The 15,736-nt window shown below is 35.3% G+C and overlaps 1 protein-coding gene across 6 annotated transcripts in view; it reads right to left on the reverse strand.

Annotated features, from left to right (window-relative positions):
* The window catches only part of DGKB (diacylglycerol kinase beta), a gene marked incomplete at both ends in the record, with an annotated part of 639,446 nt that overhangs the window by 300,201 nt on the left and 323,509 nt on the right, over window positions 1–15,736 (reverse strand). For all 6 annotated transcript variants that reach the window (XM_082661792.1, XM_082661790.1, XM_082661789.1 and 3 more), the window contains one exon: window positions 15,364–15,428. In XM_082661792.1, coding sequence (XP_082517918.1) covers window positions 15,364–15,428 — 65 coding nt within the window. The remainder of the gene's footprint in view (window positions 1–15,363; window positions 15,429–15,736) is intronic.

Genomic DNA, 15,736 nt, shown 5'->3' on the forward strand with positions numbered 1-15,736 from the left:
TACAGAGCTTTAGTTTGGAAAGAAAGAAAAGTTCTGGAGATGGGTGGTGGTAATGGCTGCACAGCAATGTGAATGTACCAAATGCCACTAAACTGTACACATAAAAGTAGTTAAAGTGGTTCATTTTTTGTTATATACATTTTACCACAATTAAAAACAAATAGTTAAAATACAAAATATCAAATTTTGAAAAAAATTCCCTAAAACAAAATAAACATCTGGCTTCAGTCTTGTGGCTTTAACAAAAGCCATATAAATGTGTTTACATAAATAAAAAGAGTTTTTATTCTGCATAAAGAATTCTACAAAGTTGTTAGGTTTTGTATATGATGAAGCTTACATTAAAAAACTGAAGTTTGAAAACTCTGAAAATTTGGAATTCTGAAACAACCATAATCAGATTTAAAAAGTAAAAATAGAAAATTCTAACAACTAGAAAGAACATTGGAAATAGCAATCAGTAAGATCTTCCTTTATTTTTAATGTTTTTATGGCCTAACGCAGTTGGCATTCTTCCCTGTGCACCACCAACTCCAACATTAGTTTCCTGTTTAAGTACTTTGCTCTTTATTGCCAAATTCCTTTGAAGTGTCATAAAAAATACATGCATTTTTTAAATAAAGCTTTTCTATTGTTTGAGATCACTTCAGAGACTCTGTAATATCAGAATTATGATTATAACATAAATTTCATGCCCTGAGTCCTTCAGGCCTCCACTTTTGATATTCACAAACCAGAATTATGAAATTTTCAAATCTACTCTCAAACTTTTGTCTCTGACATGAATTTCAAGTCTTTTGAAATTTAATAACTGAGAATTGTGATCCCTTCCTTTTTAACCCTATCATGAAGTAGTAGTTGCATTAAAATACAGTTTGGAAAAAGGAAGGGCCAGGAAGTTAAATCAAAATTCTTCAAGGAGGACTTGCCTGCTGGCGCAGTGGTTAAGAATCCACCTGCCAGTGCTGGGGACATGGGTTCGAGCCCTGGTCTGGGAAGATCCCACATGCCGTGGAGCAACTAAGCCTGTGCGCCACAACTACTGAGCCTGTGTGCCACAACTACTGAGTCTGTGCGCCACAACTATTGAGCCTGTGTGCCACAACTACTGAAGTCTGCATGCCTAGAGCCCGTGCTCCACAACAAGAGAAGCCTGCGCACTGCAACGAAGACCCAACACAGCCAAAAATAAATAAATTTATAATGAAAATTTGTTTCTAAGGATAGCGAATGATCCTTAGGAAGCACCAATTGAGTGGATTCAATCTAATGAATAGAAACAGCCAATCTAAAACTCAGGGAAGGGCAGAAACAGCAAAGGACAGAGAAAAGGTCAAAAGTCAGGCCAGGAACCAGATCTTAGATCGCCTTGTAAACTAGTAAAGTTTGAGAAATTAATGAGTTTGATAAAGCAAGGTAAGTTAGCTTTTTAAAAAGATCACTCTCAAAGAAGTTGCAAGAGACTAGAGAAGAGAGCATAAACTCCCAGAATTCTGAGGATCGCTAACAATTATGGCTTGGTTAGACAGCAGAAGCAGCCATAAATAAAACTAAAAACTTAGTAGGAATAGGTAAGATGGTATGTTTTATGGATTAAGACAACACAAGGTTTAGAAAGAGAGTAACTGACAAATTCAAAGTCAATTTCTGTAGAGGTAAAAAAAAAAAAAATCTATATATTGGATAGAGTGAGAGATCTTCTGTGACCTTAATGAGAACATTTTCCCTTCCAATGGAAAGAGAATCCACATCAAATTGGTTTTCATAAGGGAATGAACGGACAATGGGAAAGTGTATAAAACTTATTAAAAGAGTTTGGTTATAAACAGATTAAGCTGGATCAGGTACAGATGGAAAAAAAGGAAGATCAGGAGACTGATTTTTTTTCTCTCTTTTTTTTTAAGTATAAAGAGAAAACCTAGGTAGAACTTGACGGGAAGATGTTAGGAAAGAGCTTGAAATAGTAGGATATAAAAGATCTGGGAGAGAGGAATAAAGTATGCTTCAGGTATAGAGAAAGAGAAGATGGTGGTGGTATGGAAGAGATATGGCTCACATGAGGTAGGGATTGGCCCTAGGTTAACGGATGGCTAACTTATCTGTTATGTTAGAAAGGACGAGGGAAAGATGGACGTTGATGTAGATAGACTATTGGTTTGTGATTTGGGAGTTGGGTTAATCACTGTTTAACTTGTGGTTTCTATTTCTATCAATATTTTTTTCATTGCAGTATATATCAGAATCATTACCAGGAGGAAAGGTTTGTATAGAGTGAGTAATGTTGGAAATGGGTGGTGTTGTGGAGGTGGAGAGAAGGAACTGGATAAGCAAATAGATGTAGGATTACCATTCGTTACTGAACACTCAGATAAGTTTGGTCTTGTTTTGTGATTTTCTGCAGTAAAGTTCAACATCCCAATGAGTTATGGGGAAGGGAGTCAACTGGGTAAATACAGAGCTAAGCTTTCGCCAATGGAAATCAGTAGAAGAGGAAATAAGTTTAGCTTATTGGCAACAGTGGTTGAAATAATAAATATGTAAGAACAGCATCAGGTATTTTCTAGTGAATGACACTTTCAGACCAGACTCTGTAAGGTAGTATTAAGATTTATGTACAAAAGAACAGGTTTAGAAAAAGTCAAAAAGAAAGTAAAAATGTTGTAACATAAGGATCCAAGTTTAGTAACTGATGATTATAATTGCTTATTAGTATGTACAGTGAACACAGCAGCATCTATTTCCCAATCCCCAATCACTCTGTTGCCATCTAGAGATCTACATGGTTCTAAGGGAAGTCATTTCCATCCTCTGGTGAAAGTGACCGGTCCAGCGGCAGGCATGTAACAGATGCAGAGCCAATAAGAGTGACAATCAGAACTTCCTTTCTCTCTTTCTCTCTAGACAGTGTGGGTTTGTAGTTGTAAATCTTGGAAATATTTGACTACTATAACCTAAGTCTGTCTGAGGACTAAGTTAACATATGTAGCAGGACAAAGACCAGAAAATAAAAGAAAAATGAAAGTAGGACCTAATAATTTTATTTATCTTTGGATCAAACTTGGCCTGAAGTTCAGGTAACCGAACACAGACACTAAGAGTTGCCGAGCATACATGTTGCAGGGGTCCAGGTCTGGCTTTATTAGAGGTCATATTCCTTGCCATTCACCAGGAATAGGAGTCTGCGAGAAAGGCCTTGAAGGTAAACTCAGACTCTCTAAGAAAAATCAGAGAGGCAAGGTGAAGACAGTGTGAGAGAGAGCGCTGACGTGTCCTGTGGGGGTTGTAGGCAGTGAGTGAAGAGGTCATAAATCGTAACTGCTCATACTCATCAGGAACTTGGTATTTGCTAGTCACTGTTTTTTTTTAGTTTAGTTTATTTTTTTTTTACATCTTTATTGGAGTATAATTGCTTTACAATGGTGTGTTAGTTTCTGCTTTATAACAAAGTGAATCAGTTATACATATACATATGTTCCCATATCTCTTCCCTCTTGCGTCTCCCTTCCTCCCACTGTTCCTATCCCACCCCTCTAGGTGGTCACAAAGCACCGAGCTGATCTCCCTGTGCTATGCGGCTGCTTCCCACTGGCTATCTATCTTATGTTTGGTAGTGTATATATGTCCATGCCTCTCTCTCACTTTGTCCCAGCTTACCCCTCCCCCTCCCCATAGCTTCAATCCATTCTCTAGTAGGTCTGTGTCTTTATTCCCGTCTTATCCCTAGAGTGCTCTTCATCCACTGCTTCTTAGGTAGAAACAACCCCCCACGACCAGTGCTATTAGTAACAATCCTCGTTACGTGATTAAAGATTTGGGGCACAGAAAGATGAGCAGTCTTTCAGAAGTCACACAACTGATTTCTGAACGGGAAGAGCCAAGATCTGAAGCCAGGAAGACAGGCTCCAGAGCTCTAACTAGCACACATACGTGTCTGTCTGGGGGAGAAAAGAATTCAGTCAAGGAGATACACGTAAGGCTTTTCAAGATTCCCTGCTTATTAGTTCTAAGTGCATGGTGAAATACAGCTCACTGCTTCATATGATATATAACGAGTGCCACTCCTAGCTGTTCGCATACACCACAAATATTAAGACTTTATAGGAGACATAATCCACCGGATTTTCATGAGTTGCAAATAGACGTTTGGATGTTCACACAAACTGGCCTGAGGACAGAACTGAGCCATCAACTGTGAGAAGATCATGAATAAATGCACAAGGTGGCCTCAGGAACCCTGAGGTCAATATTTTCCATATAGCTCTCCTTTAGATCTTACGGGTTTGGAGAGCTTAAGTACCATTTCCAAAGAAATATTCTGAATAAACAAGGTATTATTATTTAAAATTTAATTATTTCAGCTCCAAAGCTACTTCCAGGGACCATAAACCCAAGGGAATTTAAACCAGGCAGGAGTTGTCAGTGGTTAGGTGGACAAAGCATAGGAATGAGAAAATCAAACTGGTTTCATGTGTCAGTAAGTCAGTCAAAACATATTGCCAAGTTCTGATGCAGTGCCTACTCTGGATATAGCAGGTATCCATACAGCTGAGGTCCAAACTTTCAAACAGCAAATACTACATACGATGGTGTTTATACACAGAAGCTGGATAAATTCTGCTTGGTACCTTATTGCTGTGATCAAGGGAATTTATTTTGAACAGTCAAGCTACAGAAGTTTCTAAGGAGTAATCTAAAGTTGTGCTCCTTAAAGAGTAGCTCTTAGACCATGTTTTTCACAATTTCTAGATTTATTTAACAAAAATGAAGACTTCTAGACAGTACCTTAAACCTGTTAAATAAAAATATAAAAGGACAAAAACTTGTATATAAGTATACTATATATTTACCTATTTATATCTTATAATTATTATATACAGAGCTACATAAAGTTAAAAATTTATTATATGCTTATTTTTGACAAATATATATTTATTTTAAAATTTTATTTATGTTTATTATTTATATGATTTATTATAACAATGTTTATTTAGATAAAATATAAGTAATACATAAACAAATGTATACATTTGTATTTATATAAAATATAATGTATACTTTTACCCTAGATGATAAGACAAAATGGCACCAATGGCCACAATTCACATGACAGAGTCATGCTGGTGGAACATCTGACACAGCAGGATTAGCACTGATGTGGAGGAGAGTTGCTCAGATTCTGGCAAGACTCTATGCCTAGGATCACTGAAGCAGTTGTTCCTTCTTCAGAAGGTCTGAGATGAAAGTCATTAACCCAATAGAGTTGGGGATAAAGTGCCAGTAGTTGCCCAAAAATAAGAAGTTGTTTTTAAAATTTAAGTTGTCCTTTAAGTTACAGTAGCCTGTTTTCCAAACCAGATCATTTCAGTTCTGTCTATAGAGATGAATCCGTTTCTATGTCACCTATATAATCTATCTGAAGATGATTATACATAAAATCTAGCATTCCGTTTGCCACCCTCACCAATCCTTAGCAAATTATAGGCACCCTACGATCAGGCCTAGCGCGGTGAAGATATGGGTGTACAGGACAGGTCTCAAGGTCAGCATCAGTGTTTAGCAGTAGCTGCTGTTAGTGAAATGCAACCAGCATTAAGATTACTGAAATGCTACCAGATGCAGAGGGACCCAGAAAATGAAGAAGACAATTGGGAATTCCAACAGAAGCTTTAAGTCAAGAACCAAAAGAAAGTAAGTGCCATAGGAACAAGGGCAGGACATGGAGAAACAAGGAGACATTGTAGAGGCACAGTTTACTCCTGACTGTGCATATGTATTAAGAGCATGAGCTTCTGGTTTTCCTACTATGAAGTATTATGTGGACAGTATTCACCTCCATAAAATGAAAATAGCAACTGTTACAGAGTAGACTTACTTTGAGGATTAAAGAAGACATCATATGATAAAAATGAGTTAAGGAGGTGGAAATGTTATTCCTAAATAAATAGTAGCCTTTATTATAATTGTATGTTGCAATATTATTGCCATTAAACTCTAAGCTGCTTTGAAACAAGAACCTAGTAGTATTCATCATTGAATCCCCTCTGTGAATGTTATAGAACATGTTTTAACAGTCCTCCAATTGAAAAGTGTTATCTATATCCTCTCTCTTTGAATCTGAGTGAGCTTTTGACCACTTCAATCAATAAAAAGTACAGTGAATATGAAACTCTGTGACTTCCAAAGCTAAGTGAAGAAAATGCCATAGAGCTTTTCCCTGTTCTCTCAGGATACTAACTTTTAGAGGCCTGAGCTGCCATGTCAGAAGTCTGGCTATCCTAGGCCACCACACTTTGAAAATGCCTAGGCCACATGGAGACGCCATTTTGTAGGTACTTGTGATAGTTGATTTTACGTGACAATTTGGCTACAGGGTGCTCAAATTAAACATTATTTCTAGGTGTGTTTGTGAGAGTGTTTCTGGATGAGATTAGCATTTGAATTGTTGGACTCAGTAAAGTAAATTACCCTCCCCAGTGTGGGTAGGCATCACCCATACTGTGAAGGGTCTGAATAGAATAAAAGGCAGATGAAGGAGGAATCTGCCCCCTTTCCCCTGCCTCACCGACTGAACTGGGACATCTGACCTTCCAACTGAGATTAACACCATCTGCTCCCCTGGTTCTTAGGCCTTTGGACTCAGGCTGAATTACACCACTGCCTTCCTGGGTCTCCAGATTGCAGAAGGTAGATTCTTGGACTTTTTAGTCCAGCATCAGCCACCAGACATGAGAGTAACCAAGATTCCATCCACTAGCTATCAAATAACTTCCAACCAGCGAGTCTTCCCAGCTGGAGGCCCAGACATGATGAAGCAAAGACAAGTCATCCTTGCTTCACCCTGTTTGAACTGCTGACCCACAGAAGCTATGCATGTAATAAAATGATCGTTTTACATTGCCAAGCCCTCAAGTAGTTCATTATTTAGCAATAGTAAGCAAAACAGATTTTGATATGTGGAAGTGAATGGCCGCCACAACAAAAACAGAAAACATGTGACATTTGCTTTGGAACTGAAGGGTGAGAAGAACCTGGAAGAGACAGGAGGACACTGCCGAGCCTTAGGATACTGCTAGTGAGGGCTTGAACAATGTAGGAACAATGCTATGGGAGAGGGGAAGAAACTGAACTCATTATATGGTGGCAGAAAGCTTGCTATGGAGCAATAGTAAAGGGAATACCTTGGCAATTAGCATATTTTTGGCCCCTTATAAGTGTTTGTCAAATAAAATCTTTAAAAATATAATAAAGTTATAGCATGTCTGCTATTTTTCTTGCTAGAAGCTGAGGTGGGGAGGAAGAGATTTTTAAGATATTAAACTTAAAAATTCATAATAAATCAAGATTTTGTATTTCTACTTTCTAAGTCTCCTCAGAAATTTACCCATTAAGGAAATATTTTCTTCATATTTTAGGGCTACTACACAGAATTATGAGGGTGGCTTAAATAAGATTCCCTACTTTGTGAAAACACTGCTCATGTAGAAATACAAAGCAGAAAATACAAACTTCAAAATGCTGCATATTCAAGAATATTATCTTTCTCTTCAAAGAAAAATGTATGTGAGGAAGCCTGTTTTTAAAAAGTAAACCTACCATTCAAAGTTAATATTTTAGAATTATTATATTCAGTCAGAAAATAATGCTGAACACATCCTTATAAGAACGTGTATTCGAAAAGGAAAAGCATTAGTAACTAATGCTTAGGTGGAGCAAGAAACAATGGAGAGCACCTAATCAGTTCCAATTAGCCATGCCAGAGGATTACTTTCCAGGTAAAATTACCTTATAATGAGGTGATTAACCTCTTTGGAAAGAGTTCAAGATAGACTTACTTTATACTTAATATATCCTATATAGAAGTGGTATAATAAAGGTCCTCAAGGTTCCACGCCAGGGATAATTTCTAACAAGAATCAACAGATTTTATTCTAGAAGAACCCAAAATGCTTACATTATTGATGGAATAAATCGTAAAGCATCTAGATACTATAAATTAGGCATTTACACTTCATATCAAATTAACTAACTTATATGGAACTAACTTTATACTAAAGAATGTAACAACTGAACTCTAACGAATTACAAATGCTAGCCTCTAGATTATCTACAAAATCAAAGGAAAAAACATTTCTGCTGTTCACACTGGTCAGTGTTACAGGCTCATTCCCCAAAGTCAGCTGTCCACTGTCTAATTACTTTAGTGGATCCCCTCAGCCCCCCAGAGCACACCTGGTTCTTGTTACAGTTAGAGAGACTAATGCTAAGCCAGGGAGTAGGTCTGAACACAAAGGAAACAGAAGCTTCAGTGTTTTCAACACAAAAACACTTGGTAAATTGAGGACAGGGTTCTTAGAAACAGCAGCTTTAACTGCTGGCTAAGTTGGTTTTTCCCTTAAAAGTGATAATTCATTAAGGACTACTTGAAATTATATATCTATATATCTATAATATGTATAAATTTATATATTATATATATATATATTTGCTGTCAGCTTATAATAAACAAGAAATAATTTACTTTTAATTTGATAATTATTTCCTGTAAGTTTCCATGTAGGCACAGGACCTATAATAATGAGCAGAAATTTTTTTCTTAAACTGCCTTCTGTTTAGTACCCTTCCCTATAAGAAAACACTGTATATCTTGGATTATTCAGTTGTGATTTTTCGGACATTTCTGAATTAACTACTGTTACTTCACAAATCTTGTTTTTTAATTTGGTATCCTAGGAAGTGGGTGTGTATGTATATAAAATTGTTGCATAAAACACTTGCAAATTCATGTAAAGCAAAAACACAAATCCTGGGAATAGAAAGGCAAAATCAAGGAAGAAAAAATTTAGAATATTTGCATGGAGATGATACTAATAAAATGTAAGTATCTTGCAAACAAAAACTAGAAATAAATGTTTCTTCTTCAACTAAATCAGAGAATATATAAGCAACTCTTACTTCAACATATACCCTTTAGAGCTCAATGCTCACCTTAACTTAGGAGTCCCAGAAAATACCCATCTGTACTGTTACAATGTAGACTTTTCTTTCAGTTTACATTCTTCTGCAGAACCTGTAACCATCTAAGGTTTATATGTAACCCCAAATTCATTTTCCTCATTTGCCTTAGAGAGTCAAAAAATACAGGGTCTAGCTGGATGCCCATCATTTAAAAAGAACTCATTAAATGTCTGCAGAATAATCAACCAAATCAATAGGAGACAGCAATGTTTTATCCAAACTTCAGGACCTTCACTGATCCTTTTGTTACTCCCCTGCAGTGTCAAAAATAAAGGAAAGAAAACAAGAGAGCAGGAATAAGAAATCTGGAGAGAATGAAGAAAAGACGGAGTGAGAGGTAAAGAACGAAGAAAAGTTACTGAATCTCTTCCTAATTTACCCTCCAGTTCTCACGCACTCTATTCCAAAGAACTATCTTACAAACATGATTTTGAACAGCTCGGACATAAAAGTGAGCATTATGGTTCAGTGATACCAGGAGATAATGCAGAAAGATTCAGGTGAACTGAATCCCTTGCATCAATGTGCACACAGCTCTCACTTAACCATATTTTCATCTGCTCAGATCAGACATATTTAAATGAGTCTCAACATACAAATGAAACTATATGGAGAATAGCATAGTTAGTAAATTATTTTAAAGGTCTTATATTAGAACTATATTGTAGCAAGAATACATATTATGAAAAGCTTACATAAATATGATAATATGAAAAGCTGAAACTCACAGAAAATGTATGTAGCATATACATACACAAATAAATAAATATGCATCACACATATATATATATGTACACACATGTATAAATCTATATATTATCTACCCATCTATTTATCTACACACTATATGGCTTATATGAGGATAATAGTTTCATCATCTGGAAAAGCTGACTTAATAACGCTTACACAAAAAAATTCAAGAAACGTTATTTAAAGGATATAATTGAGTAGTCATGCTAAGTGATAATGAAAAATGAGTAAGTTTCATTTTTAAAAATAGACCAAAGTTGGGTACGTACACAGAAAATAAAGAAATAAAAAATGCCTTAGCTCATGGGAGTCTCATGACTATATAATTTTGTCCAAAAGGTCCCTGTACAATGTGAACAATTCTAATCAATAGAGATTTTATTCCGAAAACTTAACAAGACAGATGTTTAAACTTTTAATATCAAGAGTGCCATTTCCCTAGTTGGTTTATAAAAGATGGTATCATTTACAAATGTGGAAGTTTACAATGAAACATAATTTACATTTTTAAATAGAAAAAAATGCTTCACTATACAATAATGAAGTTGTCTTGACTGATGGATGCAAAAGTGAGGTCAAATGCCTAAAATAAAATGCCACACAGAATTTAAACACTGCTTGTGAAGATTTGAACATTTATTTTGTTGAATTGCAAGAATATATTGTGACCTGTTTTGACTAATAAATAATTAATAATCATTAAGAATTATTGCTAACTGATAAAGTTAATAATACAAGTGCTAAAACAAATCAATAAGTAAGCATTCATTAACAAGGCATTCACAGAGCTCAGGGATTTATATTGTAAAATTTTTGTTTGTTAACACTGCTGGCTGGAGTCCTTGGATATTAAATACAAGAATACCAGGGCTTCCCTGGTGGCGCAGTGCTTGGGAGTCCGCCTGCCAATGCAGGGGACGCGGGTTCGTGCCCCGGTCCGGGGGGATCCCACGTGCCGCGGAGCGGCTGGGCCCGTGAGCCTTGGCCGCTGGGCCTGCGCGTCCTGCGCGTCCGGAGCCTGTGCTCCGTAGCGGGAGAGGCCACAACGGTGAGAGGCCCCCGTACAGCAAAAAAAAAAAAAAAGAATACCAAAACACCTTTTAGTACCTAAAAGAATAGTTATTGAGGATCAAGACTCATTCTAGGCATATTTCAACTCTCTTTGTATTATCTTTTTTGGCACTATAAAAAGCACAAACTATAAAAATAGTAAGATATTTTGAAACAAATATACCACTTACTAATAAATAATGTAATGAATACATTTAGCAAGTATCTATTGAGTGCTCATTATATACCATGCACTGTGTAGATACTAACGTCCCAAAGAGTCTCATTCCATGATCTTAAAGCCTATTGTCAGAAAAAAAAATCAAGAATCATTCCACAGAATGAGTGTCATCTTAAAGGCATAGGCACATTTTCTAAATTCATGTAGACTAATTTAATTTCTTGAGTAATGTGCAGAGCACAGAATTTTTTCAAAATTAGGTTTTATTAATATAGTAACATCAAATTATCAGTCTGGAACACCAATTTTTCAGTTTTGTTTCTTCTCACACATTTAGAAGGCAAGGCCCTCTGGCATATCTTATATCACTACCTAGAGTCTGAGTTAAACTGCCTTATTTAAATTTACATATCTGTTTCAGTTTTCTAGTTGTAGATGTCTTCACAAAAAAGCTGAAAGTAGTACAGAAATAAGGCACATACCTCTTGAACAGAGGGCTAAGAAAACGATCTTTGTGTCATTCAGGGAGTTAGAGACAAGATAGTTTTTTGGGTTTTTTTTTTGCAGTACGCGTGCCTCTCACTGCCGCGGCCTCTCCCGGCTGCGGAGCACAGGCTCCAGATGCGCAGGCCCAGCGGCCATGGCTCACGGGCCCAGCCACTCCGCGGCATGTGGGACCTTCCTACCGGGGCACGAACCCGTGTCCCCTGCATCGGCAGGCGGACCCTCAACCACTGCACCACCAGGGAAGCCCGACCAGATCATTTTAAGTGATCAATGTGACAATGAAATAGTATCTTTGTGCAGTATTGCTAACCCTCAGTGTTTGCTAGCAGGTGTATTAAGTGTTGTGTATTAAGAATTTGAATTGGTTCTTTAAAAACAAGCTATGACTACAATATTAAAAAATCTTTGTAAACCACCGATACTTTTTCTATACTTAGTTCCATTTTGCATATTACCTATAAGTCCTTGTCAATGATACACAGATTTACACGTGGAATTCAACCATTTTACATTTTCTCCGAAATTATTATAACCCTTCATAATTATAATGTTAATAGATATTATAGTGTGTTTATGTACAATTGTTAATATCTTTTTTTAAAAAAAGCAAGAACATAAAATGCTTTTACTAAATAAAACCCAGAAAGGTGTAATATATTTGAATTATGAGCATCAGTGTGATGGTAAATAGTAATAGTCAAGTTATATAAATATTTTAAATACCAATATTATGTAATAACTGGTTTTAAATAGTAGCATAGATACTTTAAGAATTATTTTTTCCAGCTTAAAACAACAGAAATATTTATTTAAATTCAGTTTGAAGACTATCTTAAAGTTTAGAAAGTTGAACAGCATATTTCCTTTTAACAGTTAACTTAGATTTACGTAGAAATTTGGAAAAGAATATGATATAAACCTCTCAACTAGCACTCTCTTAAGCACCACCGGAAAAATCATTATCTTTCCCAGTTCTTTCAATTTCTGTCATAAGAAGCATAGAGAGCAGAACTATATATTTTGGTAATTAATTTCCTTAAGATAATGTTAGAAACATCATGTTCTTTAAAATATAAATGAATTTCAAGGTGAGCATGCTAGAGGATAATATTAATGGCGTGTGATTTATTGTGACAAGAGATCTGATCTGAAACACCATTATTCGGAGTACTTAAAAAAATCCATTTGCAAATTCCTGAAAATATGAAAGTGCTATAGCCGAACCTATCTCAATGTTGAAATCTGGAAACCTGTCCTTGTAAGTATGAAACTGCTTGTGCACAAGCTTGGCATGTCTTCCTCATAGAAATTTATTAGAACATTTTCATAATCTGAATATGCTGTATTGCAGTTTAGAGAATTACCTAAATGCTTGTAACTCTGAGTGAAGACAACCTACAAAAGTACAGATTGAAATGTATATGGATAATTAACTTGGTGATGTATATAAATTTAGGGTTGATTGTTATCTTAAAAAACAGCTGGCGATAATTTACTGAGCATCCACTGATATACCTGGCATTCTTTGAACTCACAACAGAAACATGTGACCTATAACAATCTAGAAGGTGTTTTCTATGTTATTACTGTTCCAAATGAAATATCCCCTTTAAACTATATAAGCAAGATTTACTTGTGACTTAAATTTACAAGTTTCAATAAGATGTAATTTTACATCTTATAAATTCATTGGGGTATATAAACACATTAGGAAACACATTAGTAGTAAATGGCATCTAACCACATGTTGGGCAGTGAGCAATGTCATAAATTAGTACTGTAATTGAAAATAAAAACTTAAATAGATATAAGTAAATAACAGAAGTCTTATTAAAAAGAATTAAAATTATTCTGGAGAACAGAACTGATTACCTTTTATACTTGAGGGAGGATCATAAATACTGGCATTCTTAAATATAGGCTGTCAAATTTGAGCATCACCTAAACATACTGATACATCCTCCCTCCCCCATGTCTCTCTTTCTCTCTGTTTCTCTGGTTTTCTCCCCTCCCTCCTTCTCTCTTCTCTCCTCCCTCTGCTGAATAAGTTTGGGACAAAAATTTTCCCCCTTAAGCATTTCTTAATTCCTTTAATGGGCTTTTAAACTGTAAAACTCCTGGTGGGGCACACTGCATGCAGCATTTTTCAAATAGCATTTTTTTTTTTGCTAGAAACCTATTTTAATATATGAATATTAACACATGAATGCTTCACAGAATGGTACTGGGGTAAGCATAGGATAGTTGATTCTATAATATGGCTTTATGTGCATTAATAAATATGTTCATTTCCAGAACATTCAAGATGGGTCATCAAGTGCTGAAATATACTACAAAGTGAATATAATTTCATTGTTACATCAATTTTTTTCATAGACTTCATGAAATAAAATTAAATCTTGAAAATGAAAGTGTCTATTCTAGATATAAAAAAACAGGTGCACAATTTTAATGAAATTACTTTTGACTTTTCATTTTGTAATATACATGGCATAAAATTCAAACAGTACAATAAAAATTCAGTATCCATCCCAAGCACTTGGTTCTCTTTTCCAGAAGAAACCAAAGTTAAAAGATTTTTGTGAATCCTTCTAAAGATATTATGTGCACATACACATATTCATTATACACTTTTTCCATTTTCCTTAAAACAAAAATCATAGATGTCTGAACTATGAAAGAAAGAGCAAACCACAGCATCATGATTTATCATTAAGGCAATACCTAAGGCACATTTTACAAATATGTTTTCATATGTCTTGCTAAAACATTTAAATAGATCAATATAATGAAAAATCAGATAGGGTCTCACTAACCATGAAACTATTTAATATGATGATTCTTGTATAAAGTAGTACACTAAAGTCTACAGTTAAGAAAAATCTAAAACAGATTTAAAAATACATTTCAACAGCATTTATTTATTATGAAACTACATGGAAGAAAACTATGTCAATCTACTAGTGTATGACAAAACTGAAATAAACATAAGAATTTCCAGGAGCAGTTGTCTTATGTGTTCTGTAACGTTTATGGTACAATGTCAATCTAGCCAAATACAGAGACCATATTGACTTTGAACAGTAATATATAAAGCACTTAAATAACTCTATGTAAATGCTGATTATGATTTTGTACCTCTGTGAAATGAACAGAGTAGAAATGCATATAACTGAAGCAAAAGATGATTCACTGCTTCTGCCCAATTTTTCCTGGCTAGTGGGGTGGAGATAGCCATATTTCCTTCTAGAAATGGGGAAGATAACAAAGCCAAAGCTTTCTCTACCTCCCTGAGTATCAGAAAAAAGTCAACACCTACATTTTAGAGGAAATAATTTCTGCCTATTTTGGTTTTCAAGCCTTTTTCACTGTGAAGACAAAGTCTTTAAAAGTAGTTTTTGTCAGCACTGATATTTCTCTGGTTTATTTTCCATTTAGCTGAGGCCCATATAGGACTGATAGTACAAAGATTAAAGGTCTTATATGATACCTACGCAATGTACAGTTACTCATCATGATCAAATCAGAGCCTCATGTTTTTCCTTGGGATTTAGGATGATCGCTCCTCATATACTTAGCCATGTAAAGACTTCCAGTATATCTTAATAAGGTACGATTTTCACCTCACACTTGAAATCTTTCTTCTCAGCACATAAGAATGGGCTTAGATATGACCACACTGTATTCCTCATTATAACCTCACTAAAACCTAACAAGAAAAATGAACACTTTTGTCTTAATATTTACACATACACCAAGCCTTATTCAGTCATTATATGTAAAGTGCTTTATACCATAGAGTGATCTCTTTTATGACATAGTTCATCAACAGCAACCATAATTAAAATATGTTATCTTACCTACTATTGAATTTTTCTGGGTGTTTTTCTCTCATGATGTGGAATCTGTGAGCAATGGAAGCATCCTAAGAAGAGAAACAGAAACGAAAAATAAAAGTTTATGATCCTATTATCTTGTGGAAATAACGATTAAAAGAGAAAAAATTGAAGACTAATATTTTAAATTAACTTTTCCTAAACAATGTCATTGCAAAGAAGATATTCTGCTATTAGGCAGAAATGTGTAATCCACATAAATTCCGTGCAAGTGTGATTTAGTCACCATTGGTTACTTTTCATATTTACTTCTAGGAATTGATTTCTATTTAATTTTTTTTTTTGGCAGTATGCGGGCCTCTCACTGCTGTGACCTCTCCCATTGCGGACGCACAGG

The sequence above is a fragment of the Grampus griseus genome, assembly GCF_964374135.1.
Source record: "Grampus griseus genome assembly, chromosome: 9".
Taxonomy (NCBI): domain Eukaryota; kingdom Metazoa; phylum Chordata; class Mammalia; order Artiodactyla; family Delphinidae; genus Grampus; species Grampus griseus.